Source organism: Podospora pseudopauciseta, chromosome 3 (assembly GCF_035222475.1).
Source record: "Podospora pseudopauciseta strain CBS 411.78 chromosome 3, whole genome shotgun sequence".
NCBI lineage: Eukaryota > Fungi > Ascomycota > Sordariomycetes > Sordariales > Podosporaceae > Podospora > Podospora pseudopauciseta.
Genome location: NC_085893.1, coordinates 1,909,073 through 1,932,315, shown reverse-complemented (window position 1 = coordinate 1,932,315; position 23,243 = coordinate 1,909,073). Strand labels below are relative to the sequence as shown.

Genomic DNA, 23,243 nt, shown 5'->3' with positions numbered 1-23,243 from the left:
TTGTGACAGCGACGCCGGCGACAACCAGCTCTGCGCCTGGCCACATCCTCACCACTCCGAACCTCTCAACCGGCCGCTCTGTCCCAACCGACACAATGTCAGAACCCCCCCCACCCCCCTTCAACACCGCCCTCCTCTCGGGCGCCCTAGCCGGCACAACAGTCGATCTCCTCCTCTTCCCCCTCGACACCCTCAAAACCCGCCTCCAATCCCCCACCGGCTTCTTTTCCTCAGGCGGCTTCCGCGGCATTTACCGCGGCATCGGCTCCTGCCTCGTCGGCTCCGCCCCCGGAGCGGCCTTCTTCTTCTCCACCTACGAGCACACCAAATCCTTCCTCTCCCACAACTTCCCCCCCTTGCCCACCTCTCCAAACCAAACAAGCACCCCAGCCTACCACCACATGCTCTCCGCCTCCCTCGGCGAAATCGCCGCCTGCGCCGTCCGCGTCCCCACCGAAGTAGTAAAACAACGCGCCCAAGCCGGCCACCACAACGGGTCCTCCGCCCAAGCCTTCCGGCACATCATTGCACAATACAGCACCATCGGTCTCCCCGGTGTGTGGAAGGAGCTCTACAGAGGCTGGACAATAACAATCATCCGCGAGGTCCCTTTTACCGTGCTCCAATTCCCGCTATGGGAAGGTCTCAAGTCGTGGGGCCGCGCGAGGAAACAACGCACCGGGAGGGGACTCTTTGGTGATAGTTCCTCTTCCTCTACATCAACTGAAGTTTCCGCCCCAGAGTCGGCGCTCTACGGTTCGGTGGCTGGCGGGTTCGCCGCCGCGGTGACAACACCGCTTGATGTCCTCAAGACGAGAGTCATGCTCTCGACTGAAAAACAAAGCATGTTCAAAGTCATGACCGATATCCTGAGAGAAAACGGGATACGTCCCTTCTTTGCGGGGATAGGCCCGAGGGTGATGTGGATCAGCATAGGGGGCGCGATATTCTTGGGGAGTTACCAGTGGGCGGTGAATACGCTTTCTGTAGGTGGAGAGAAGAAGAGGGGGGAAGAGAGTGTCTTATAGAGGTGGGAAAATAAGGACAGTAAAAATAATGGAGGGACGGGAACATGATAGACGAAACAACACCATGCACATAGATCTTGATACCCCTAGTTGTGTTGTGCGATCAAACTGAGCGCCTGTATATAATATGTACATTTACTACGCTAAAAAAATCACCAATAATTACCATTCGCCGGCCCTGCAAAAGCCAACCCACCCAACCAACCATATACAAACTCTACCTTCCTTCAACTCCCATAAACACCCCCACACCATCAAACACCATTAAACACCAGGCGTCCCAACCTCCTCACTCTTCTTCCCCGCCTGCTCCTCCTCCTTCACCACCTCCTCCACCTGCTCCGTCAACTTAATCTCCTTCCTCCCATTCGCCCTATAATGAAGAACAATATCACTCCCCCCCCTCCAAACATGCGTCCTCAGCGTCGCAAGCGTCATCTTATTCGGTAACATCTGTTTTGTCTTATCAGCACCACCCCCACCTTCCCTTTCCCACCCCCTAGTAGTACTCACCTGTTCGTTACACCACAACTCCAAATACTCCTCCGGCCTCATCACCCCCTCCCCAACCTCTCCTCCCTCCCGTTCCACCCTCTCCACCTCCTCCTTCCACTCCCGATCAATCCTCTCAGCCACATACCCCAAAATCTTCTTCACCCTCAGCATCCTATTCGCATTGAGCCTATTATTCCCATCCGGCGCCGCCACCAGCTCAGGCAGCTCCCCTTTGTACGGAAACAGCACAAAGCTGACCTTCACCGCGTCCTTGACTGGGAGAACATTCTGCAGCAAACACTCCCCAAGCCACTTCGGTCCCTTCTGTTCAATCTCATCCGCATCAGTACCCACACTCCCCACCGTCCCACGATAAACTTCCGCCGAGCCGCCAGAAGTTTCTTCCTGTATAATGACTTTTGTCCCAGGTGGGAGTTTAAGAACCGGAGTATCATTCGGTAAAGAGGGCGTTATTTTCGTTTCGACAATCTGGCCTGGGTTGTCAACAAGCTCTTCTTCGTATTCCGCTTTAATCTTCTGAACGACGCCGCCAAGGTTGTCGTCAAATTCCCTTTCGTGTTGGCTGCCATTCGACTCTGACTCCTCGGCCTTCTCGTCCAAGGCGGCAGGTTTCTCTGCTTGGGGTGTAGATGCCGAGCGACCCAGCTTCATGCTGAACCCGCCCATTCGAAACTTCTTCATTCCACCAAACGGCGTGCTGGGAGTCTTCCCACCGTCCTTTTCCTTGTCCTTGGCATCCTTCTCCTTCTCTTTGCCATTGGTTTCAGTAGCACCTGGTGTCTTGGCTGGTTGCTCAGGGCCGGGGGTCGGGGGCACCTCGGCCGCGGGAGTTTGAGCTAGTCTGTTGCTCTGATCTAATCCCGGCGTTTGTATCGCATCGGCGAAATAGTCTTCGCGTTCTTGTGAGGGTCTGCTGACTTGGGAAGTTCTCTTCTCAAGTGGGCTGAGTGGTGTGGTGAAGCCTCCATCCAGGAAAGGAGCCATTGGTGAACCGGGGGTAGCAAGACCGATGGCCATCCCAGGAGTCATGGGTGGGTAGTTCATGCCAGCAGCCTTCGGTGTAGCTGACGATGAGGGTTCAGAAAACTGCCATCCAGCTGGTCCTGGAATACTAATCGCCAGTGGAGGCAGCATCCTACCGCCGCCTGCCGTCTTTTTGAGCACCTCTTCGTTGAGCTTGTGTCTGAAGGCCTCGTCACGGCGGATTTCTTCGTCGATGAGGTTGGCAAAGAGATATCTGAGGACCCATTTCCCAAGGTTGACTAGAATTTGTCAGCTGCAATCCGACCTTCCTCAGGTTGGAAGGACTTACTCCTCTGGTCTTCTCTAAACTCCGTATTTTCCACAGAGCTCAACTCATCAGCGTACATCTCTGCATCAAAGCAATTGTAAGGTTCCAACACAACAGCAAGATTGCCCGAGCTGGTGTCAATCGAGCACCACGGCGCCACGGCCTCCTTAGTGTTAACCTGTGGCACGATGGTCTCAAGGTGATGCTTTCCAAACTCTTGAATCGGTCGGCACTTCAAAGGGTCAATATCGTCGCACATACAAAACAAAGTGGGAGAGGGAGCATACCTGAATCAAATCCCACAACAAGACCTCACCAGCAGTATCCAGGGTCAGCACTCGTCTCCGATCATTCAACAACCTGTGCTTCACCAGCCCAAACTGGCCCGCTATGGTCTCCTCTGGTTCATGCTGTATTGGCTCAGGGAGCTCCACCATGTTGAACGCCGGCTCCGGGACCTGTGAGCCTGGACTGACCGAATTCTCATCCACGTTACCGCTACCCAACGTAAAGGGAAGAGGAGCCGTGTTCGAGATTCTCAAAATGGACTTCTCCGAAATGTTTCGCTTATGCCGGGGCTTGTACGGGGATTCGGCTCCAGACGCAGGCGGCACCATAGTCGACGACAAAGATCCGTCCCGACTCCTAATCGTGGCCAACGATGCCCGATGTGCCCTGAACGCCTCTGGCAGTTGCGTATGATCACTCGAGTCCACATTCTTCCATCTGTTGATCGATGCCCTGCTGGTTGATGTCCAGATGCTGTCTCCCCAGGCCACTACTCTCGTGACGCCATCGTTTTCTTGAGCGACAGCTAGCGATAGCCCGTTGTCAAACTCCCCATTCGTACCCCTGACATCCGTCTTGACCACCAACCCCGACCTGTCAGCGCTGTAAAAGGTGTGCAGCGAAGGGTCATCCGAGAACAGCGCCCAAACACTGCTGTCATGCATGGTAAGTGTATGCATACACCTTCCCGCCGTGACGCTCCACACCTTGACCGTCTGATCAGAACTAGCAGACATGATCAAGTCCCCATTCTCGCTGATCAGAATCGACCTGATCATGTCCGTATGACCAACAAACTTGGTGATACGTTTACCAGTTTTTGGATCCCACAACCGTACTGTCGACTCGGGTCCGCCGTTGGCGACAACGTTGTGTGTTACCCCCATGGCATAGATGCTGCCCTTCTCAGCCACCTCTTCACCTCGGGCGTCAATCTCGAGGATGTTTCCGCCTCCTGCCAGGTCCCAAAAGTTGATCTTGCGGTCGAGGCCGCCCGAGGCTACCCAGTTTGTGTCTGCTGTTGGTGTCGCGACGCATTTGACATAATCGGCATGCTGGCCGATGGTCACCGGGTCGGCCGGTGTTTCGGCTAGTGGACGCCATAGCTTGACAAACAGATCCGAGGAGCCTGATACAACGGCTGTATGCTTCTCGGCGAGCGTAATGTCGTTGACCCAGTGGGTATGCGCTTGTGATTGTGCTCGAAATGTGGTTGCCCGTTTGGATGTGCTGGCGCTCATCGTCTCGTCGATCATGGCGGAGTGGGAGGTCTGGGGGGCAACGAGATCTCGGTTGAGATCCCAGGCGCAGAGGACACCATCGCGGCCGCCGGAGTATCTGTGGGGAGCATATGTCGGTAAGTAATGAACTTCTGGGGGTAGGTTCGGTATATCTGGAGCGACGCTCTCACAGGATGCTGTTTGTCTGGTCGATGGCAAGGCCGTTCACGCCGAGTCTATGGCCGCCAGGAGAGGAGTTGGGGTGTTCGAGGACTATCAATTGGAAGCGTCAGATGGAGATGTGTCTGTAGGGATGCTGCAGGACGACGCATTGGTAGCACAAACCATAGCTGATTCTCTGGCGGGCCTTTTTGGACATGGCGAATGGATAGCCCGTTGGGTGCCAACCATGTGATTGCGCGGTAATGTCAGTGGATATGATACTTTATGGATGAAACGTCCAGAATGATACTAGTAGCAGTCAAAGTATATCTGAAACCTAGTCTCAAGTGAGAGATAATCAATGGATGAATATTGAAGTTGAGCTCGTGTTCACAGGCAATTGCGGGGTGGTATTTTGGGGCGCGCGGACAGCTCCAAAGCTCCCCCAGATCAGCGGGAGCTAAGCGCGTTCCTGGTGCTGCTGCCAAGGATGCTTCAGTGGGGACTGCCCCATGTTCTGGAAGTTCGAAACCTGGCAGATCCACGTGATTGGGCCTGCCAAGATATCCAACGTCTCTTTTCTCTCTCCACTCTCAGAGTCATCATCATGTCTTCACACTGGTCACTTGTTCTCAGGAAGATTCTCAGAGGTCTGTGATATCCCGCTCAAATCAGCAGGCAATGTCTTCCATTGTGTCCCTTGGGTATCTCCCTCCACCCCTTCCCAAACTCCACAAACTCCATATCGTTGTAAAAATACAAATAAGATACAGGGAAGGATCCTTCTCTCCTTCTCACTTCTCCTCTTTCTTCACCCCATGGGTCTTCTTGTCATCTCGGGCAGAGCCGGAGGGCGCGGGCGAAGCTGGTCCCAGACGGGCAGGGTTCCGGGCCGGGATGGCCGGCGACGAGGGAACGGCAGGAGGCGGCCGGGAGGGAGGGGCCGGTGGCGCGGGTCGAGTGGGCGCGGGTCGAGTGAGCGCGGGCGGCGAGACGGGGCCCGGCAGCACAGGCGGGAGCGAGAACGGCAGATACGGAACCGCAAGCACACCACCAGAGAGGGAAGGTCGAGGGCGCGAGCCGACGACAACGCCAGAGACAGCTCCACCGAGGACAGAGCCCCGGGCAGCACGGCGGTTGGGGTTCGCCCAGTTGTGGCCTATCACTTGAAGTTAGCAAAGTCGGCCATCTGAATCGGTGGGAAACGACTTACGAAACACGGGAGGAGCAGGGTAGCCATACGGATTGTTTGGCTCGAGGTGGTCGGCTTCAAGGAAAACGTCAGCAAATTTTCGATCCAAGAACAGCACCTGCTGGGACAACTTACCAGGACGAGGCAGAGACTCTTCCCCGGCAGAAACCGACGCAGACGAGGGCGCAGCAGATGCAACCGACGCAGCCGACAGCGACCGTTCCTCCAAAGAGGGCCGGCCCGGAGGCGCAAGATTCTCTGTGGGCTGCGAGCCCAGGGACGGCGACGACGAGAGAGCGTTGCCCTGCGAAGGGCTGGCGGTTGATGAAGCCATCATGGTGACGGCAAATCTGTTGCTTTTGGTGGGAAAGAGAGAGTACATCCCAGGCCTACGTGTGTGGGGATTTATTTGTACTCTCTCCTGCCGGTCTGTGCTCGCTGCCTCACCAGGGCTTCCGGTAGCTTCTGGCCCTGGCTTCGTCTCCGTGTCGGATGCCACGATTGGCTCGACAGCACCGAGCGGAGAACGCGGCAGCGGGAGCTCAGGCCGGCTGCTGGCGGTCGCCGGCGTTTGGCTTCGGGCCCGGACGGGCAGGCGTGGCACCGGCGGCAGAGGGAACGCTGGTGGGGGCGAGGGCTGTTCGAGGGTGATCCCTCGAGGACGGGCAGGTAAGGCTGGCTCTGATAGAGGTTAGCTAACTTTCTAAATCAGCCGTGTTTGGTCAGAGCTGGGTTTGAGAACCCCCAGGTTCAGAGCAAAGGTAAGAGGACCAAGACAAAAAAGATCAATCAACATCGTTACTTGCCAGTTGGAGCAGCGGTCGAAGGACCCCAAGCAGCACGAGCTCTGGTCATCGGAAAGTCGCCACCCCCTTCACAATCATTGAGGTCAGCCATAGCCCCTTTGAATTGAAGAGTGTTGATGAGGATATCACTTACTTCCGATGTCACCAAGCAGGTGCTCGAACTGGTCGATCATCCCAGCTATCTCTTGCAGAGTCACCTCCTCCTCCTCGTCATTGCGGTTTGGTTCTGCTTACATCTGTGGTTAGTCGGTTCATCCGAGACACAGTCAAGTCAACCTGATGATCACGACTTACGTTTTGACATGTTTGTCACTTTGGTGGTTTGCTGTGACTGTTGATGTTGGTGTGATGGGTTCAACTCAGAAGGTCGAAAGAGAGAGAGCAAGAAGAGAGGTCGGACAGGAGGGATTTTTCAATTTTCCAAGGCCACCAGAGTGTGCACGACTGCAGTCGGTCTTCGTGAGTACCCTCCTGGCTCAAAGCAGATATCAAGTTGGTCCAAGCGTTTCACCGCCTTCGAAAGATCAAAATGGAAGTCAAGGAGCAACAGCGACGGTAGGGGCTGATTGCTGTTGGACAGAACGGTAGGGTTCTTTGGGTTCTGGACATGCACGCGCATGCCTGCCAGTCTGCATCACTGCAAAGAAGGCTTGTGTGCTTCAAGATATCTAGTGAGTGCTCTGACCTCTTTCCAAAGAACTGTTACTCGACTTCATCAAGCTCCAAATACAGTAAAAATGGCCTTTTCACGAGAATCTTCTCCGGTTAATGTTGTTTGAGTTCTGTTTCTCAAGCCAATGCTCTGTCTGTCAATATATAACTCGAATTGAAGCACGCAATGTTCAATGAACTCCTTATTGTGCGCTACTATTTCAAAGCCATGGTGAAGTCTGTTCATTACTTAGTCTCACATATGTGTTGCAGGCAAGTCCGGATCGTAAGAGAACTGAGAGATACACAATCATCCTACCAGCACTCTTTCAACGTGGGTGTCGGCCTCTGACAACTTGACTCATCAGTCATTTCTTTGACGTCTCGAAAAAGGAACTATCTTTATTGACGAGCAAACACTTAAAGTCACAGAATTCACATAAATAATCATTTCTGGCATGGAAGTGCGGTTGCTGGAGGGATGGTTGTCATAATGCCAAGGCTGGATTCAGGAGTGACCCCTTTTCCAGAACTGAATCTTGGCATCTCACAGTCAACAAGAACAAAGATACATCATGACACCTCTGAACAAGGTGAATCTTCCATGACTTGATAGCCCATGGTTCTTTTGTGGGCCTCTAGTCAGGAGCTGATCACCTTTGGCTTGTAGTTCTTATCATAACGTGGGTTATGTTCAAGGCGTTAACTGTTTTAAAGTCAGCGATGACAACGCGATAGGTTCATCAAATGATGACATTATTGTTGTGACTATACCAATCTCTGCCAGATGTACTAGACTTCCATGTAAATATCCCCCCCTCCCTCAGAATTTCTCCCGAGCTATGGATTCCTGTTAGAAAAGGATCATCATTGTTTATTATAAAGTATACCAGAAGGTATTAAAGATCACGATTTTGCATCTTGATGATCCAGGTCTTTACGCATAGTACCGCTGAATGATTATTTGTGCTTATATTGGTCAGCATATAAATATATCAACCACTCCTCTTTACTGAGTACATATATCTCACCTCACCTCTTTGCGATGCCACATGGAACTTGGCTTATTGGTCAGTCATGCACCTGCCCACTCACCTACTTCTACACTCGTCTTCTAACCTAAGACACCGCTCTCCAGCTCCGACGGTCTCGAATAGACATCCTTCCCAGACCTTTCTCAAATTGTGCAGCAGTCGTCTCACCCGACATGAGAGCCTGCCAGAGGATACTGAAGACCCAACATATGTATTGCTTCTCGAGGATGCAGTGTCTCCTCCATCGCTGGGGGGCGACAATAACGCCGAGAATATTTGCTTAGTGGTCGACTTTTTCAGCAACCTCTGACCTCAATCGTGCTTGATCTACTTTTAGGGATCAGTTGTGAAATTTAATTATGAATTATCTGACCCTGTTCGTCACGGCACTATCCTAGTTTGAGAGCCACACGTTGTCCTTTAGTGATGTGACTGGCAGAGGGACAAAAGGCTCGCTCGGAAGTGCTACAACTGCGGTGTTATGGCTGAGAACACCGGATCTTGACGATTGAAGAGATTGTGCCAGTACCGCTTGGTTTTGGAAATAGGATTCCCACATCTAATGGTGAAATTACCGGTCTAGATGGCCCTCGCTTTGAGAAATTAAACAACATCACTTACTGTTTGGTTCTTTGGTGTTAGGTACCTTAGGTATGTGAAGCCAAACATCTGGATCCTTTCAAACGCTACTTTCCATACTCTTTTCCTCTTTGACTAGGTTTGTTTGCCCTACTTTGAAGGCAAATCACACACTGATTCCGTACGGACTTTTTATTGCAGCCTGGAGGAGCTCTTCTTTCATTCGCGCCTTCCTGGCCTAGTTCTCATCAAAATCCCCACATAACATACCCTATTCAGCGTATCCGTTTACTACCTAAACTCTTTCCTTCGTTGAATTAGGTATCTCTCCCCAATGTAACAGACATCCCAACCGATGAAATCCACAAGAACCCCCCCATTTTGCGGCCCCACCACTTTTAGGCTTTACAGTACTCTGGTCGAGCAACGCCACCTACGACGCCACCTCATCACCAAACTCAACACAGACCAATGCCAGCACCCAGGACGAGACCACGCTATTTGATTCGAAATTTGGGCACACATATCCGTGGCATGCGTAGTATAGCGGTATTACGCTCTGCTCTTCGAATCCTGACCACTCCACCACACAGCATATTTGGCTTTCAGCGTTTGCTTTCTTCTCTTTTCTTTTTTTTTCTTTTCTTTTCTTTCTTTATTGTTTGATTTAAGTCATTATATAGCACACCCTCTCTTCTGATCCTGCCTCCCATCCAGCGGTATTCGGTAGATGCCGGACGACAACTTGACATACCACCTGACACCCGTCACCCAAACATACCTAGGTACCTTACCTTTTGCGCTCAACCCTGAGATTATGTGCAGCACCTTGTTCATTTTCCCAGCTCCTACGAGACTTCACCATGCAGGGAAGGGACCCCAACATTTTTCCATTTCTCCAAAGTCACTCTCGTTTTCGGTTACCATCTTACATTCTTCCCCGAAGCTACCTGTCACAAGACGATCGACAAGAAACCGACCTGAACGTGCGTCTGGGTTCCATGCATGATCTGGCGCCGGCTTGGGATCAACTCTCTTCCCTTACGCTGGGATGAGGACTTTCTCAAGCATCACATAGGGGACAGGTTTTGTCTGGTGGGGTTATAGTGGTGGCAGGACTGGTATCAGGGGTTGTGCACCTGTTTCTGCGGTGGGCGCGGGGCTGCCTGCTTAAGGTAGTTTGTCTTCTTGGTTGTGGTTGGACATTGTCGGTGGTGAATGAAGCCTTGAGATGAAGAGAAAAGATTGCGTTACCTCAGGGATCTTAACGAGGAATTGCCAAAGCAATGACGACTGTATTATCTCGTATTTTAGCCCTTCAGGATACCCAACAACAAAAGAAAATTGCAAACATTAACCGCCATCTCATGTGCTCATCACCGTTCGTATTTTCATCATCCCCTCCCACACCCCCCTTCACAAATCCCCAATCCAAACCCAAACATCACCACTCGTACTCCTCCCCTCAACCTTACTCCCCCCCTCCCCCTCCCCCTTCCTAGCAACTAAATTCTTCCTCACCCCCGGCCACCCCCCCTCGCCCCCTCTTACAACCCTCACCCCCTCCCCCCCAACCTTCAACTTCCCACTCAAAGTCCCCAAACTCACCTCCCCCTCCCAACTCTTCGGGTAATTAACCCTCACATTCCCACTGGTGCTCCCGTGCCTCCCCCGAACCACATCCAACTTGTTTTCCTTATCCCTCCCAACCCACATCACCTCCCCGACCCTAACCCCAACATTCCCACTCGTGCTCGACGTCTCCAAATCAACCTTTCTTCCCTCGGGGTTATACACCCCCCCATCCAGCACCAGCAAAATATCAATACCCATCCCCCCAGAGGTACTCCTGAACCTCGCCCCGTCCGTCACGGCAAGTTTAGCCTTGACTTTCCCAGACGTGGTGTGGACATCAACCCTGTAATCCCTCACTGGGATAACCTTCTCTGCCTTCCCGGCAAGAAGGTAACCGGCTCCTTCTGCCGCCAGGACCTGTGCCAGTTCATACGCCTCCTTCGCGGCGTCGATCGGCTCGGTAAGTTCCACCGTTCCGGAGGAGGACTTCACATTGAGGATGGCAGGTTTGGGGTGTGAGGGGTCGAGGTCTGGCTGGGGGAGGATGGTGACTTTGATGTTACCTGCTGTGGACTCAAAGGAGAGGTAGTTGTACAGCGGCCAGGAGCCGGATATCGGGGCTGAGGTGGTGGTGGTTTCTATGAGGGGGGAGATGAACTTGAATGACGGGGAAAGGGTTAGGGACTGAGACCCCGAGCCGGCAGTATCAGAAACAATAGACCCAACAGTGGAGGACAGGCTGGTCGACTCTGCGATGCTCAAAGACAGGTTATCAACCAAAAGGATAGACAAAACAGTTGTTTTGACTGAGAGGGTCAACAGCGACGAGGAGGGGGGGGTCCAAACCGTGGCGGTTAGGTGGATGCATGGCCAGGGTGTGGTTTGGTCGTTGGTGTCGTCAGAAAGCAAAACATTAGGAATGGTGACGACCAGCTTTTGGGAGGTCTCCTCCCAGGTGATGGCAGCAGCGATGAGGTCGTTGTTGACTGTTGTTTCCACCACCAGCTTCGGGTCAGGGTGGTCAGCGTCAGTCTGTCGGAAAATAACCGAACCGTGGATCTGGATGGGTTTGTAGGAGTGGTGGTCGTTGTTGTGGGAATTGTTTTGGATGATGGTCAGGGGCTTGTCGGACGAAAACAAGACGTCAAACGACTCAGGATCACGCGTGATGCGGTCCGTCCCGCAGGAGGAGCCGTCCTGCCAGGGGAGTTTGTTGTCAAGATCGGGGTAGGTCATCTTGGGTGGTAGGTGGAGGTGTGGTCGCTGGAAGCTTGTTAGTCTGTGAGATCTCGGGCAAAAGAACCAGGCAGCAGCGTGTATTTATGATGAGTGGTGGGGGGATGTGCCAATTGGAGAGAGCGTTACGCAACCCTCCATCGGACAAAACAGCACTTCAGATGAAAAGACGCGTAACACTGACCTCGTCTCTCACGCTATTGATGAGAGTGGTGAGGAACCCGGTAGACAGCAAGACCAATCCCACCGCAAGAAACGCAAACTTGCAATAACTCCTGTCAAATGACGATATCCTGTTCTCAATTCGTTCCCTCCATCGGGGGCTGTCTTCACCAGAACCACCATTGCCAGAGTCTCTCATGCTTTCAGGCTCATGGCCCAAGAGCCCCTGAGTCTCCCCCAAGCGTCCCATTGTACCAGTCGGTGCCGAGAAAGTACTGTAATTCCTGGAAGCGTCGTGCCCACCTTGCAAACTCTGAGGCGACGTGGGTGAAGGTGTATAAGCCGGCGGGGCGTCTTGCGGTACCAGTCTCGAACTCTCACCCTGGTACGCAGCTCTGTGTGGGTATGGCGTATATGATCTTGTAGACAGAACCGATGGTCCAGCAGATGATGATGATGGCGACGAGGATTGGGCGTACGTACCCGGCCTCGAAAACGAACCACTATATCCATGAGCTCGAGAGGACCCAGTATACGCAGACGAGTTGTACCCAGAACTCGTCAGCCCCCCAACCGAGTAGTCCTCCCTCGCAACCCCTGGCACTCGTCTCTCCAACTCGGCCTCCCGTGCCTTGCTCGCCGCGGTGGTGAGGCTCGGGTCCTCAACCCAGACATTCGGCACATGCGGCACGTTGGATGATGTCGCAACAGCAGACGTGTCGGATGAGGTATCATTTGATGACCCAAAGTAACCATCGACAGGTGACAGGGCGTCAGCATCGAGCCCCTCGTCGTCGTCGTCGTCGGTGCTGGCCCGTGCATGGCCAAATTGAGGGGGTCGATGTGCCGATTGAGACAGTTCACGGCCCTGTTGACTCAGAATGTCGTCAATTGGTTCAAAATCCGATTCATCATCCACCGCCGAGTACAAGTTGTCTGAGAACGGCATGGTTGGCGATGACTTGGTACACACTTGGCGGCGCTGTTAACACAAGGCCCCTGATCGCCAAGGCGCTTTGACGCGATGGAAAAAGCTTCTTTGGACGACTGCTTCACAGCATTCACCTGTTGCAACAACACAATTGAGCGACTGACAGGGTAAATTCAGCAAAAGTTGAACGAGCATAGATTCGGGAAGGAGTTATGGTGTAGGTAGTCAAAATTCACTGACAGGGAATGAATCCTGCCTCATCAAAATGTTCACCAGTGACCTCACCTGGATAGCGATATGGTGTGTAGATTGCCCATCTGTGCGCTGTTATCAGCAGAGGAGGGGTAACACAAGTCCGAGGTGCTCATGGCTTCGTCAGCTAGAGACCTTGCCGGGATTTTCACGGTCGAGGCCACTGAGCCTCGAGTCCAAATCAGGAAGCTGCAAAGGCAATGAATGATACCATACGGCTCGCTTCGTGCGGGGGAAGCCACTCGACCTCCAATGTGAATCAAGATTGACAAGTTGGAGAACTCAAGGAGGGGTAGTTATCAATCTCCCAAGCTTACGAATGCCTACATGAGGTGACGAAGTTGGCCGAAAATCACTACACTCCAAAGAACGAGCCTCGTCAGCCCGGCGTGTTGACAATTATTCTCTTTTATTGTGATGCCGTGAGCGGTTCTGATCTCACCAGTCGACAAACGTCGTCTATGATCTTCATTCACAAGCTCCCCCTTCTTTCGCCTTCTCTCTAATGTGGTATCTCCGGTGCAAAGAGCATCCCAAACGCCGTGGCAATGTAGCCAGCAAAAAGCTCAATCAGCCCAAGATTATCCTTCTCCTATCCAGACGCCAAGATGATGCTGAAATGTCGTTCGTTTTCCCCATAAACAACTCGATATGCCTCCCTAACTTCCCTCTACTTCCCCTTATGTACTTTTTGGTGGTCGATCTTGTCGACTAATTAAGCTTCAAGAGCTTTTTCATGTTTTCGTAGCACACCCAAGTGATGCTGAGCGCGGGGGCCACCTTGAGGATGTTGGGCGTCAAGCCCTTGTACAATCCGCGAACCCCTTCATTCTTGACTGTCCTCGTGGCGACGTCGACGATGCCTGTGTAAGTCGGCGGGTGCATGGCTGTTCCCTGGGTTTGCAATCGGGTGCGAAGAACGTTCAGAGGGTACACCATAGTCGCGCCAAGGGCTCCGGAAGACGCTCCAAGAACAGCAGTGGCGACGTTTCCGATCTTGGCGTCCTCCTCATGGATTCCGTAGTATTTGGCCATGGTCTTGATGTACTTCTTCTTCAAAAACTCGAATGTGCCGATATCGATGGCGCTGTACGGAAACATGCCGATGAGACCTAGCCCGAGGCCACGGTACGCTGCGCGAAGTCCGCCGTCCGCCCACATTGTCTTGGCCGTTTTGAAGAGCAGAGCATTGCCCTGCAAGCCGCCCTGAACTGTCTCGCATTGGAGCCTGAACTTGAGAGTATCGACAGGGTAGACGCAGAACTGGGCTGTCATTCCGCCAATGCCACCAGCAACGAATTTGGAAACGGTGCTGATCTGAGTCGGGTCGTCATGGCCTTCGTAGGCTGCCAGGAAGCGCTTAGACGCTTCATACGAACCAAACTGCAAAATGGTCAATACTCGATGAGCTTAGCTTTGGTAATTTGACAGCTACTTACCCGAATGGCAGACTCCGGCATGATTTTGACAACATTCAAACCGTTTCCTGCAAGTTTGTTAGCGTGTTGTCCAAGCAGAAAGAAATATGAGATTTGCTCACCTGCAAAGAAGGTGCGGAAGCCACCTGTTTTCCACAAGGTTACCACCGCGTCGATGATCGGGCCACCAGCATTTCGCAAGGCAGCAAACGGCCGGCCGCTCTTGGCGGCGGTGAGTACCGGATTATCGACATTCTTTGTGTTCACGAGGAGATAGACCTTCAAGCGGTCCAGAGGAGCGGTAGCTGTTCGTGAGACACCACCAGAGACGGCGCCAGCGAGGAAGTAACCTGGTTCAGGTAGTAAATCTGTCAGTTTCGTTTGCACCTCCTCTGAGACCTCTTCGGCCATGACAGAAATATCCTCGGGCCCGTCCTCGTAAGACTCGTAATATGGTATTGGCTGGTTGGTGGTGCTCGGCATGATCATTTGCTGAGCCGAGCTGGCAGCGCCGCCGTAGCGAACGCCAACTGCAGCGGATGAGAGAGCCATATCGGATCCTGGCTCGTTCTCGTGATCGGGGGTTAGATGTTGTTTCTGGTGGTGTAATTGCGACTCTAACTGTGAGCGAGATTGCGGTTTGTGGTAGTGTTGCGGGGCGTGTGGTGAAGCAGGCACTTCAGGTTCGGCGACGACCGTCGTCTCTGGCGAAGGCCTCTGTGTGTACTTGATGGTGGTTCCCTCGGGGTTGACAATCCTCAAAAGTGAACCAAAGAGAGCTTGAAAGAGGAATCCCGTCGTACCTAAACCCTCTAAAGTGTCATCACTAACCAGCGAGTCTCCCTCTGCATTGACGGTAACGATCGAAGAGTAAAACGATAAAACAGCCTCGAGCGGGGAGTTGTGGTGGTGGGTGGGCATGAACAGAAGAAAGTCTCTTTAAAAGTTGTTAGCGTCTGAAGTGAATTGAGGCCTTGATCAAGCTCATGTTGCCCCCATTCATGTGCCCCGCCATTTACGTAGTAAATATGAATGGCACCTGCCACCAAATTCTGCCAAGCCCAGAGGTTGCTCTTCAGATGAATGTCACCAGCTCAAGCTCCAGCCACAGAATTTTGAGCAGTGTGCCGCCACGAAGAAAATAACAAAACAGAATTACTTGACTTTAAAGAAGCCGCCCAAGGAAAAAAAAAAGCCAAAGAGACAATCGGGAATTGAAGTGAAGAATCTCAATGAAAAAGCAAAATCCACAGTGGGTGGGTCGCCCCAGTCTTGTCCAAGGGTGGCACATGAAATCGGCAAAAAAGGGGGCCAACAGCAACAAGACCAAGTAAATAACAATAGGAAATAACGTACCTCCACTCGTCAAAACTGATGAACCCGTCGTTGTTCATGTCTATTTCGTCAAAAAAGTTGGCCAACCTCCTCGAGGGCACTGACAGGCCGGCACGCCGAAAGGCCGTCTGCAGCTCCTTCTTGTCGAGCCGGCCGTCCTGATCGCGATCGATAGCCTTGAAAAGCAGACTAAGCTGCTTTTCCGCCGTCTCGACGAAAGTTCGGAATTCTAGTTGCGCATCATTTCAGCCTCCTTCATTTCCACCAAGTCCTGGGACAGCGTAGAAACCCACCTTCATACTGAATCTTTCCATCCCCATTCGAGTCCACGGCCTTGATGATCTCCTTGAGCATATGCTCGGCGTTTTTCATGGCTGTACACCCAACTGTGTAAGCAAGAACCAAAAATCCCCAGACCAGGGGGGAAGCGCTCTCACGGTGGTCTATCCTCTGTAACCCCTTTTGCAGCCCCTTGTAGTCAAGCTCCCCGTGTCCAGCGGGATCGAGCTTCTGCCATAGGTCCTCCACGCGCTTGTCGCGCTGGTTCTGCGACTCCGCCATCTCTACCTCCAGTTTCGAAACAACATCAGAAACCTTCATTCCCGCACCCCCACTATCTCATCGTATGTGGTTCTTCGGCTGCGACGAGGGCGTTTCGACATGCAATAGTCGCAATCGCGGGGGAGATCGTATCGAATCGTATATGGCAGTATCAGGCGCAAGGTTTAGGAGCGGTAGCTAGCAATGACAGCGGGTAGTTCGAGTCGCGCTTATGACGTATGAGGGAAATTCCCCAGCACCCAAGGCCAGTGGTAAAAATAGATCAACAGTCGTTTAAATGTCAACGGGTTGAGACAGTGTTTGAGCCAAGGCTAACGGCAGGTCATCGTAGCAGAGAGAAACGGCCCAAAAAGTGATCGACGCTTGAAGGTTCAGCTCCGACTGTCTGGTTGTTGCATGGCGGTTGCGATAAGAATCGGAAAATATAGAGGGACCCTCTTCTTTCACAGCTTCGAGGCTGTTGTTGCCGGGAAATCTTGGGGTGTTCGGGATCCGCAAGGGGTGGACAGCGGCAGAAACCAAAAGGCGGGCCGAAAGCAGGTGTCCAATGAATTGAGCACGAGATAACAACCTAGATATCAGATATCTATATTTGAGTCAAGGTACCTTCCATCAACTCGCTCAGCTGAGCAGAGGCTCTTTATATACAAAACGCAATATTCAATAGAACTTTCTTCTAAACAGCCAAGACCAGTTGTTACGTACTTTGACCTCCTTTTTACAAGCTGCTTGCCCGCAACATCCCCGCGCTGGCCAAGAAAACTGTTAAGAGGTACCTCGTGACCTGGAAGCCAAGAAGCTGTTTGTCACTCTTACCCCACTCTGGTCCACGCGCGTCATCCTATTCCCTGTCCACTCATTGGTCAGCCTCGGCCAGGCCGCTGATGGTCGGTAGCCTCGCGCGATCGGGTAACGCGATAAGATGCGGCCTGTCAATACAGCAGCCCCTGCTTAAAAAGAACAATAATTACACCATCATCTGTTGCCAGCAAACGGCTTCCCAGAGATCCACACTTCCAATGACAGCCTTATTTGTTTTTCGGTGATACAAGCCTCAGAAGCTGCGGGCAGATGGCTCTTTTACAACATCAAACATGGCGGCCAATTACTGGGAATCGACCCAGCGGCGGTACTGGCAGTTTACCAAGGAGGAGCTGGCTGCGATGCGACAGAAGCTTGAGGATGAGGACCCGAATCTTGTCCACATGTATCCTCTGCCGCAATTGCGTCACATTAATATCTACTTAAACCAACGTATGCCCTTCTTCTTCTTCTTCTTGGATCATCGTCAATGTCATGGGTGGCTAACAGCATCTCCAACCATTAGAGTTCAACCGTCTTGCCAAGCGCCTCGGTGTACGTCAACAAGCACTGGCAACTGCTCAAGTCTACCTCAAACGATTCTACACCCGCGTCGAGATCCGCCGTACGAACCCCTACCTTCTCGTAGCCACCGCCCTTTACCTCGCCTGCAAAATGGAGGAATGCCCACAGCACATCCGGCTCATCGTCCAAGAAGCTAGAGGTCTATGGCCAGAAACCTTCCATGGTCAAGACACCTCGAAACTGGGCGAGTGCGAGTTCTTTCTCATCTCCGAGATGAGCTCCCAGTTGATCGTCCACCAGCCCTACCGCACACTGACCCAACTCCAAGGAGAATTCAATCTAACGCCAGAGGAGTCACAAGCGGCATGGCAGGCCATCAACGACCACTACATGACCGACCTCCCCCTTCTATACCCACCGCACATCATCGGGCTGACAGCCATCTTGCTGGCGATAACATGTTACAATCGCCAAAACGCAGCTGGAGGGGCCAATGCCGCGGGGAACAGTGGAGGGTTGGTAATGGCGGCTAATGCTCTAGCACATGCCCAAGCACAATCACAAGCCCGGGCCGCGGCGATGGGAGGCAACAGCGGACCGGGAACGCCAAACCTGACTCCTCAAGGGTCCTTCGCTGGGGGAAACTTCTCCTCTCAGGGGGGTAGAGAGCTCGGGGACGGGTCCAACCCCACTGACCCCAAGATTGCCAAAATGCAGCGGTTTACAAACTGGCTTGCGGAGAGCAATATTGATATTGAGGGGATGATTGACTGCACACAGGAGATCATCTCGTTTTATGACTGCCATGAGCAGTATGAGGATTTGGTTGTGAGGGATAATATTAAGAGGTTTATCAAGGCGAGGGGCCTTGATAAGTGACCAGCTGCTCACGACAAACCTTGTTCCTCACGGGAAAGGATCTGGTGGACGATATCAGGGTTTTCTTCAGATGGAGAGTCGCAAAAGCCCCTCTGCTTTTTCTCTCCAGGATAATCACGAAGCATCGTCGAACCAAAACCGGAGGCACGTGCTTTGTTTTTAGAGGCCATGCGAGTTGACGATATTATCTAGCTGGGTATTTGTACCGACTCGATTCTTATTGCCATTCAGCGCCTATTCTTTGCATGGCCTAGATGCCCGCCTTCGCTCAGCCATATTAAGCCGAGGAGACTCAACATTTCATGACTTTGTCCTTTCTCTTGAGTATTGAATCAGTTCTCGCTTTCCTCCTGCCCAGCACTTGGGATATCCCCCTCTGTTGCGCTATTCGTTCCTGAGGGGCCCGGTTGAGGAGTGTCGGCGTCGGGTTCTTCCGCAAAAGTCAATGTGATGGTCGGGTGACGGCGGCCTTGGACATGTGTGGTGAGAACACATATGGGTCTGTCGGATATAGCTTGGTACAGGGCAGTGGGGGATCCATAGGGGGTTCATGAATTTGCGGCAGTGAAGGCATGTCTTTTGTTCTTGTTGTCTGGCGAGCGCGCGACTGAAGCATTCCTCTGGTAAGAGAGGTGTTAGTGGTTGGTTGTGAGAGTGCTTGTGAGTGAGGGGACATACCATGGAACCAGCACCCGCAGCTGATGACGGTTTCGCGGTCCCAGTGGGAGGGTGTGATTTTGTCTAAACAGATCAAACATCTTCTTGAATCTGGAGGGAGGGGGAAGTTGAAGATTTTTTTTGGCGGGTTTCATATCCGAGGGGGATGGTTGTGAGGGTGGTTGTGAAAGTGAGATTGGGGGGGGAGGTGGGGGGTGAACTCATTTTGCGTGCGCTTGATGTCATATGGGGTTGGGGTTGGGTGAAGGTGGTGATGGATGATGAAGTGGTCGACGTAGTAGATGGGCGGGTGTACTGACAGAGAATAGGTTCTGTCAACCGGAGGAGTGTGCTTAAAAAAAAGAGTATGTGGAAGATTTATTTCCCAGATGAAAAGCCTCAAAAAGTCTATCTTTGCCGCGAGCTTCCAACTGCCAAAATCATCAAGCCTCTCTTCAGCCACCAACCATGAAAGTTCGTCTTGCACACAAGAAGACTTTATCTCCTCGCTGTACATGCCACGAGCTCACCACCAAGCAACAACCACCATAACACCCCAAAATGAAGAACTTGTCGAGCTACTCATCCCTTTTATACTCCCTCTACCTCCTGGTGAGAATAGTCGTGGCCTATTGCACAGCTGATATCCCTCCCGTCGTTGTCAACAACACACCCGAACCATTCACACCCCAATATGGAGAACTTGTCAAGCTATTCTTCGCTTTTATACTCTTTCACCTCCTGCTGATAATATACGATATTGATTGCACACCTGATGACCCTCCCGTCGTTAATAACAGACGCAATCGATTCAGACCCTGGGCCCCTCGGGGACAACAAAAAGGGGATCCGTGTGCTATATGTTTTGAGGCTAAGCTTCGGGGGTTGGTTAAGCTTGAATGTGGACATATATTTCACAGTGAGTTTTGACCAAAGAATGGTATGTCTAAACGGTGGGTTGACGGTTGTATAAACGCAGAGAAGTGTATCCTTCCCTGGCTGAAAATCACCTTTAGGTGTCCACTCTGTCGTAGAGTGTCGCTGTACGTGCTGAAGAGGAGGGAGAGGAAGAAGAGGATGGACAGGGCCAGGGCGGGAGTGTGTTTGGTTTTTTTGCTTGGTATATATGGTCTTGGGTTTTGGGGGTTGAGGCACTTGGTTTGAAGGCTGGGTTGGGAGGATTCGACTAGGGGGTGGGATTTTATATGGCAGACTGTTTGTTTGGTAGGGCTAACTTTGGTAGAGAGCCCTTTTGCTGGCGGGGAGGGGGTTAACCTGGGTTTGTGTGGAAGGGAGTATTTTGTGGGATGGGAGTTATATTAGAGATTCACATCCTTGGTATATAGGCGAGGGTGATACTCGTCGATCATGGCATCTGTGTAGACAACTTTTGGTCAAGCCATTGAGGCACGTTGTTACGTCTACTGGGCGCGAGAAGTTCGAGGGAAGCTGTGTTGAAAGTCGACGACAGATGCACAGGGAAGATGGAATACTTCCTCATAGGTTACTGTCATGACAAAACCTGGTCATGAGGCGATCTGGTTCAGACTCTTTGACAGGCTACTAGCTAGACATGACCATTGTGAAGATTTGGGTACCGGGTAGGTTTGTTTTTCGGCTCGCTTTACGTTTTCCATCGCAGCGAATGAAAAGTTGATAACGGTTTTTGGTTTCTTCTTCTACATGGTCGTGATAATACAGTGTGTAAGCATGGCCACGCTTTTTGTCCCTTTTTTCCACCCTTATTCCATTTCATTACACTTTCTCGCTCGCTACTTCGCTTCTGCTTTGAAATTTTGTTTTGATTATGTGTGAATCTCGAGGATAGGTAGGTAGGTACCTAGGGAGGTTCAATGGTAAAGAGCAAAGGAGAAAAAAAATGATGCTGGTTGGTTTGTTGAACAATCCGGGTATATACCGAATCCACCACACCCCTCTTTTTATCCCTCCCAGATTCCAACTGGGATCACTCAACTCCAACAGCAGAGAAGCAGTAAACCTGCTCCCTCATATAAACACGGGAACTTTAGTGGCACCCGCTCAGAAACAGCAAGTAATCGAGCCGCTCGCTTTCTTCTTTACAATCGGCTGACTTCTAGGCATCCTGTTTCTCCATGTTGTTTTCCTCTTCTTCCTTACCACCACCACTGCCACCGCACTTCCTATCCCCGGAACCCGCCCCACTATCGCCCGTCTAAGAGCTGTGGGTGAGCTTGCTGAGGATGGTGCTGCCAGCCTTGCTAGCCTTGGACTTGTCGCCGTCAAAGATGGCGAGCAGGCTCTTCCAGACCTGGCCGGGCTCCTGGGAGGCGTCAATGGCCTTCCAGATGCCCGTCTTCTGGTAGTAGTTGACCACAGGGGTGGTCTGCTTGTGGTAGGTCTCGAGGCGCTTCTTGAGAGCGTCGGCGTTGTCGTCAGAGCGTTGGATCAATGGCTCGCCTGTGATGTCGTCGGTCATCTCCTTCTTGGGAGGGTTGAACTTGACGTGGTAGCTGCGGCCCGAGGCGGGGTGGACCAGACGGCCGGTGATGCGCGCTACGAGGAGCTCGTCGTCAATCTTGAGCTCGACGGCGTGCTGGAGGGTCTGGTTGCGCTCGCGGAGCATCTTGTCGAGACCCTCGGCCTGGGGGACGGTGCGGGGGAAACCGTCAAGGATGAAGCTGCAGTGTGTCACATGTCAGGATCTGTCTCGGGAACAACTCTGCCACGTTTGAGGCATAAAAACATACCCGCCCTTGCACTCCTTGTTGTTGTCGAGCTCCTCCTTGATCATGCCAATGACAATCTCATCAGAGACGAGACCGCCGGCATCCATGATCTTCTTAGCCGCTTGGCCGAGGGGGGTCTTCTTGGCAACCTGGGACCGGAGCATGTCACCGGTGGCCTGTCGCCGGACGATGCTGTGGTCAGCGAACCGGACTCGGGTTGGTAGGGTAGATCGGGGGCCAATTGGCTTACAAGATGGCAGCAGTTGAACTTCTCCTTAAGTCTGGGCGCTTGTGTTCCCTTGCCTGTGGTGTGCAGATGCGGCGGTCAGTCACTGGTTTGGGGTTTCCCAACATTGCGAAAGCAACATCAACATACCAGCACCGGGAGGACCGATCAGAATGGCGCGGACCTCCTCGACAGTCTTCTTCTGGGAGCTGGGACCAAACTGCTTGGTCTCGAGAGCCTGGACTCTGCCCTCCAGGTTGGCAATGACGCCCTGGAGACGCTTGACCTCGTCGTCGATGTATCCCATCTTGTCGGTGTTGCTGGTCCGGTTTCGGTGACTGGTTAAAAAAAGAGATGGGCGGAAGCTAGAACTGGCCTAAAATCCGGAGACGGAGTAGGAGTCGGGAGGGAAAGAAGCGGAAGAAGAAGGTAAAGAAAGGACAAGTTGACCAGAGGCCGGAACTGGGTGTGTAGACGGAGCGGAGAGTTGTCGAAAAGATCGAGAGGCTGGCCGCCGGAAATTTTGAGGTGGGTTAGGATACCGTCCCCCGAGACGGGACAGGAACAGGCTGGGGCCGCGGCGGGCGGCGGGCAGGCAAAGAAAATACAAGGAACAAGGTTTGCGACAATTGACGCACGTTACAGCGCGCTCCAGGTACACAGGGTTCTAAATTCTGGGGGCTGCAGGGCGCCGTAGCGATTTCAATCTAGAATAGACCACCTAGGCTGAAAACAACGGTTCAGTGTGGCGGCGCTTTGTTTGAGGGCATTCTCAGATGGGTATCTTTTGCAATAGCATTCCAGGTTCCTATTCCCATCTTTATGAACCTCTGAGGCCACACACATTGGCATGCTGCCATGTTGCAGATGCCCGGCACTGAGCCCAGCCCAGTGACAACTGACGTCGCAACTCCTGTCCACCGAGGTCCCTGGAGGTGTCTTCGGACGAGCTTCCATTCGTGCTGCGAATCAGCAGGCCCCAACACAAGCCGACCGGCAAAGCGGAAGAATGACGGCGAGTGGAGTCGAGGCAAACCGGCGCTTTCGGTGAGAATGGTGGGACATCCCGAGGAATCTATCACACGTGGAACTGGTCCAGAGGTCCAGTCTTCGGCACGTCTCGTAGTTGTTGAAGACGTCTTATATATCCTCAACAAATGCTGGATCCGATCTCTACAACTCTTTGCCTGATATCTTCCCCTCATTCACA

General features: G+C 52.5%; 8 protein-coding genes across 8 annotated transcripts; 3 read left to right on the top strand and 5 right to left on the bottom strand.

Annotated features, from left to right (window-relative positions):
- The first annotated feature begins 49 nt into the window (after positions 1-49).
- Positions 50-1,278, top strand: PET8 (S-adenosylmethionine transporter). The gene is made up of 2 exons (XM_062910991.1): positions 50-696; positions 742-1,278. The coding sequence occupies exons 1-2, from the start codon at positions 96-98 to the stop codon at positions 1,026-1,028; spliced, it is 888 nt and encodes a 295-aa protein (XP_062766985.1). The 5' UTR covers positions 50-95; the 3' UTR covers positions 1,029-1,278.
- Positions 993-4,933, bottom strand: QC763_305430 (uncharacterized protein). The gene is made up of 6 exons (XM_062910990.1): positions 4,689-4,933; positions 4,535-4,616; positions 3,123-4,461; positions 2,857-3,067; positions 1,542-2,806; positions 993-1,481 (listed from the first exon to the last, which is right to left on the bottom strand). Exons 1-6 carry the CDS (start codon positions 4,720-4,722, stop codon positions 1,293-1,295), a joined length of 3,120 nt encoding a protein of 1,039 aa, XP_062766984.1. The 5' UTR covers positions 4,723-4,933; the 3' UTR covers positions 993-1,292.
- A 366-nt stretch (positions 4,934-5,299) lies between these two features.
- QC763_305428 (uncharacterized protein) lies at positions 5,300-6,079 on the bottom strand (the record flags this gene model as incomplete). The annotated part of the gene is given in 3 exon segments (XM_062910989.1): positions 5,300-5,470; positions 5,486-5,664; positions 5,833-6,079. 3 exon segments carry the CDS (start codon positions 6,077-6,079, stop codon positions 5,300-5,302), a joined length of 597 nt encoding a protein of 198 aa, XP_062766983.1.
- Positions 6,080-8,231: 2,152 nt separating this feature from the next.
- Positions 8,232-8,498, top strand: MSN5_3 (karyopherin; the record flags this gene model as incomplete). Its single annotated transcript, XM_062910988.1, has 1 exon — positions 8,232-8,498. The coding sequence occupies one exon, from the start codon at positions 8,232-8,234 to the stop codon at positions 8,496-8,498; it is 267 nt and encodes an 88-aa protein (XP_062766982.1).
- A 1,685-nt stretch (positions 8,499-10,183) lies between these two features.
- QC763_305420 (uncharacterized protein) lies at positions 10,184-13,182 on the bottom strand (the record flags this gene model as incomplete). The annotated part of the gene is made up of 2 exons (XM_062910987.1): positions 11,763-13,182; positions 10,184-11,605 (listed from the first exon to the last, which is right to left on the bottom strand). The coding sequence occupies exons 1-2, from the start codon at positions 12,687-12,689 to the stop codon at positions 10,184-10,186; spliced, it is 2,349 nt and encodes a 782-aa protein (XP_062766981.1). The 5' UTR covers positions 12,690-13,182.
- A 129-nt stretch (positions 13,183-13,311) lies between these two features.
- On the bottom strand, positions 13,312-16,883 carry QC763_305400 (uncharacterized protein). The gene is made up of 6 exons (XM_062910986.1): positions 16,114-16,883; positions 15,970-16,050; positions 15,698-15,905; positions 14,464-15,278; positions 14,363-14,409; positions 13,312-14,306 (listed from the first exon to the last, which is right to left on the bottom strand). Exons 1-6 carry the CDS (start codon positions 16,274-16,276, stop codon positions 13,635-13,637), a joined length of 1,986 nt encoding a protein of 661 aa, XP_062766980.1. The 5' UTR covers positions 16,277-16,883; the 3' UTR covers positions 13,312-13,634.
- On the top strand, positions 16,834-19,835 carry SSN8 (RNA polymerase II holoenzyme cyclin-like subunit). Its single transcript, XM_062910985.1, has 3 exons — positions 16,834-17,491; positions 17,565-19,464; positions 19,548-19,835. Exons 1-2 carry the CDS (start codon positions 17,332-17,334, stop codon positions 18,440-18,442), a joined length of 1,038 nt encoding a protein of 345 aa, XP_062766979.1. The 5' UTR covers positions 16,834-17,331; the 3' UTR covers positions 18,443-19,464; positions 19,548-19,835.
- A 954-nt stretch (positions 19,836-20,789) lies between these two features.
- On the bottom strand, positions 20,790-22,340 carry ADK1 (adenylate kinase; the record flags this gene model as incomplete). The annotated part of the gene is made up of 4 exons (XM_062910984.1): positions 20,790-21,759; positions 21,829-21,983; positions 22,058-22,110; positions 22,184-22,340. 4 exons carry the CDS (start codon positions 22,338-22,340, stop codon positions 21,294-21,296), a joined length of 831 nt encoding a protein of 276 aa, XP_062766978.1. The 3' UTR covers positions 20,790-21,293.
- Between the last annotated feature and the right edge of the window lie 903 nt (positions 22,341-23,243).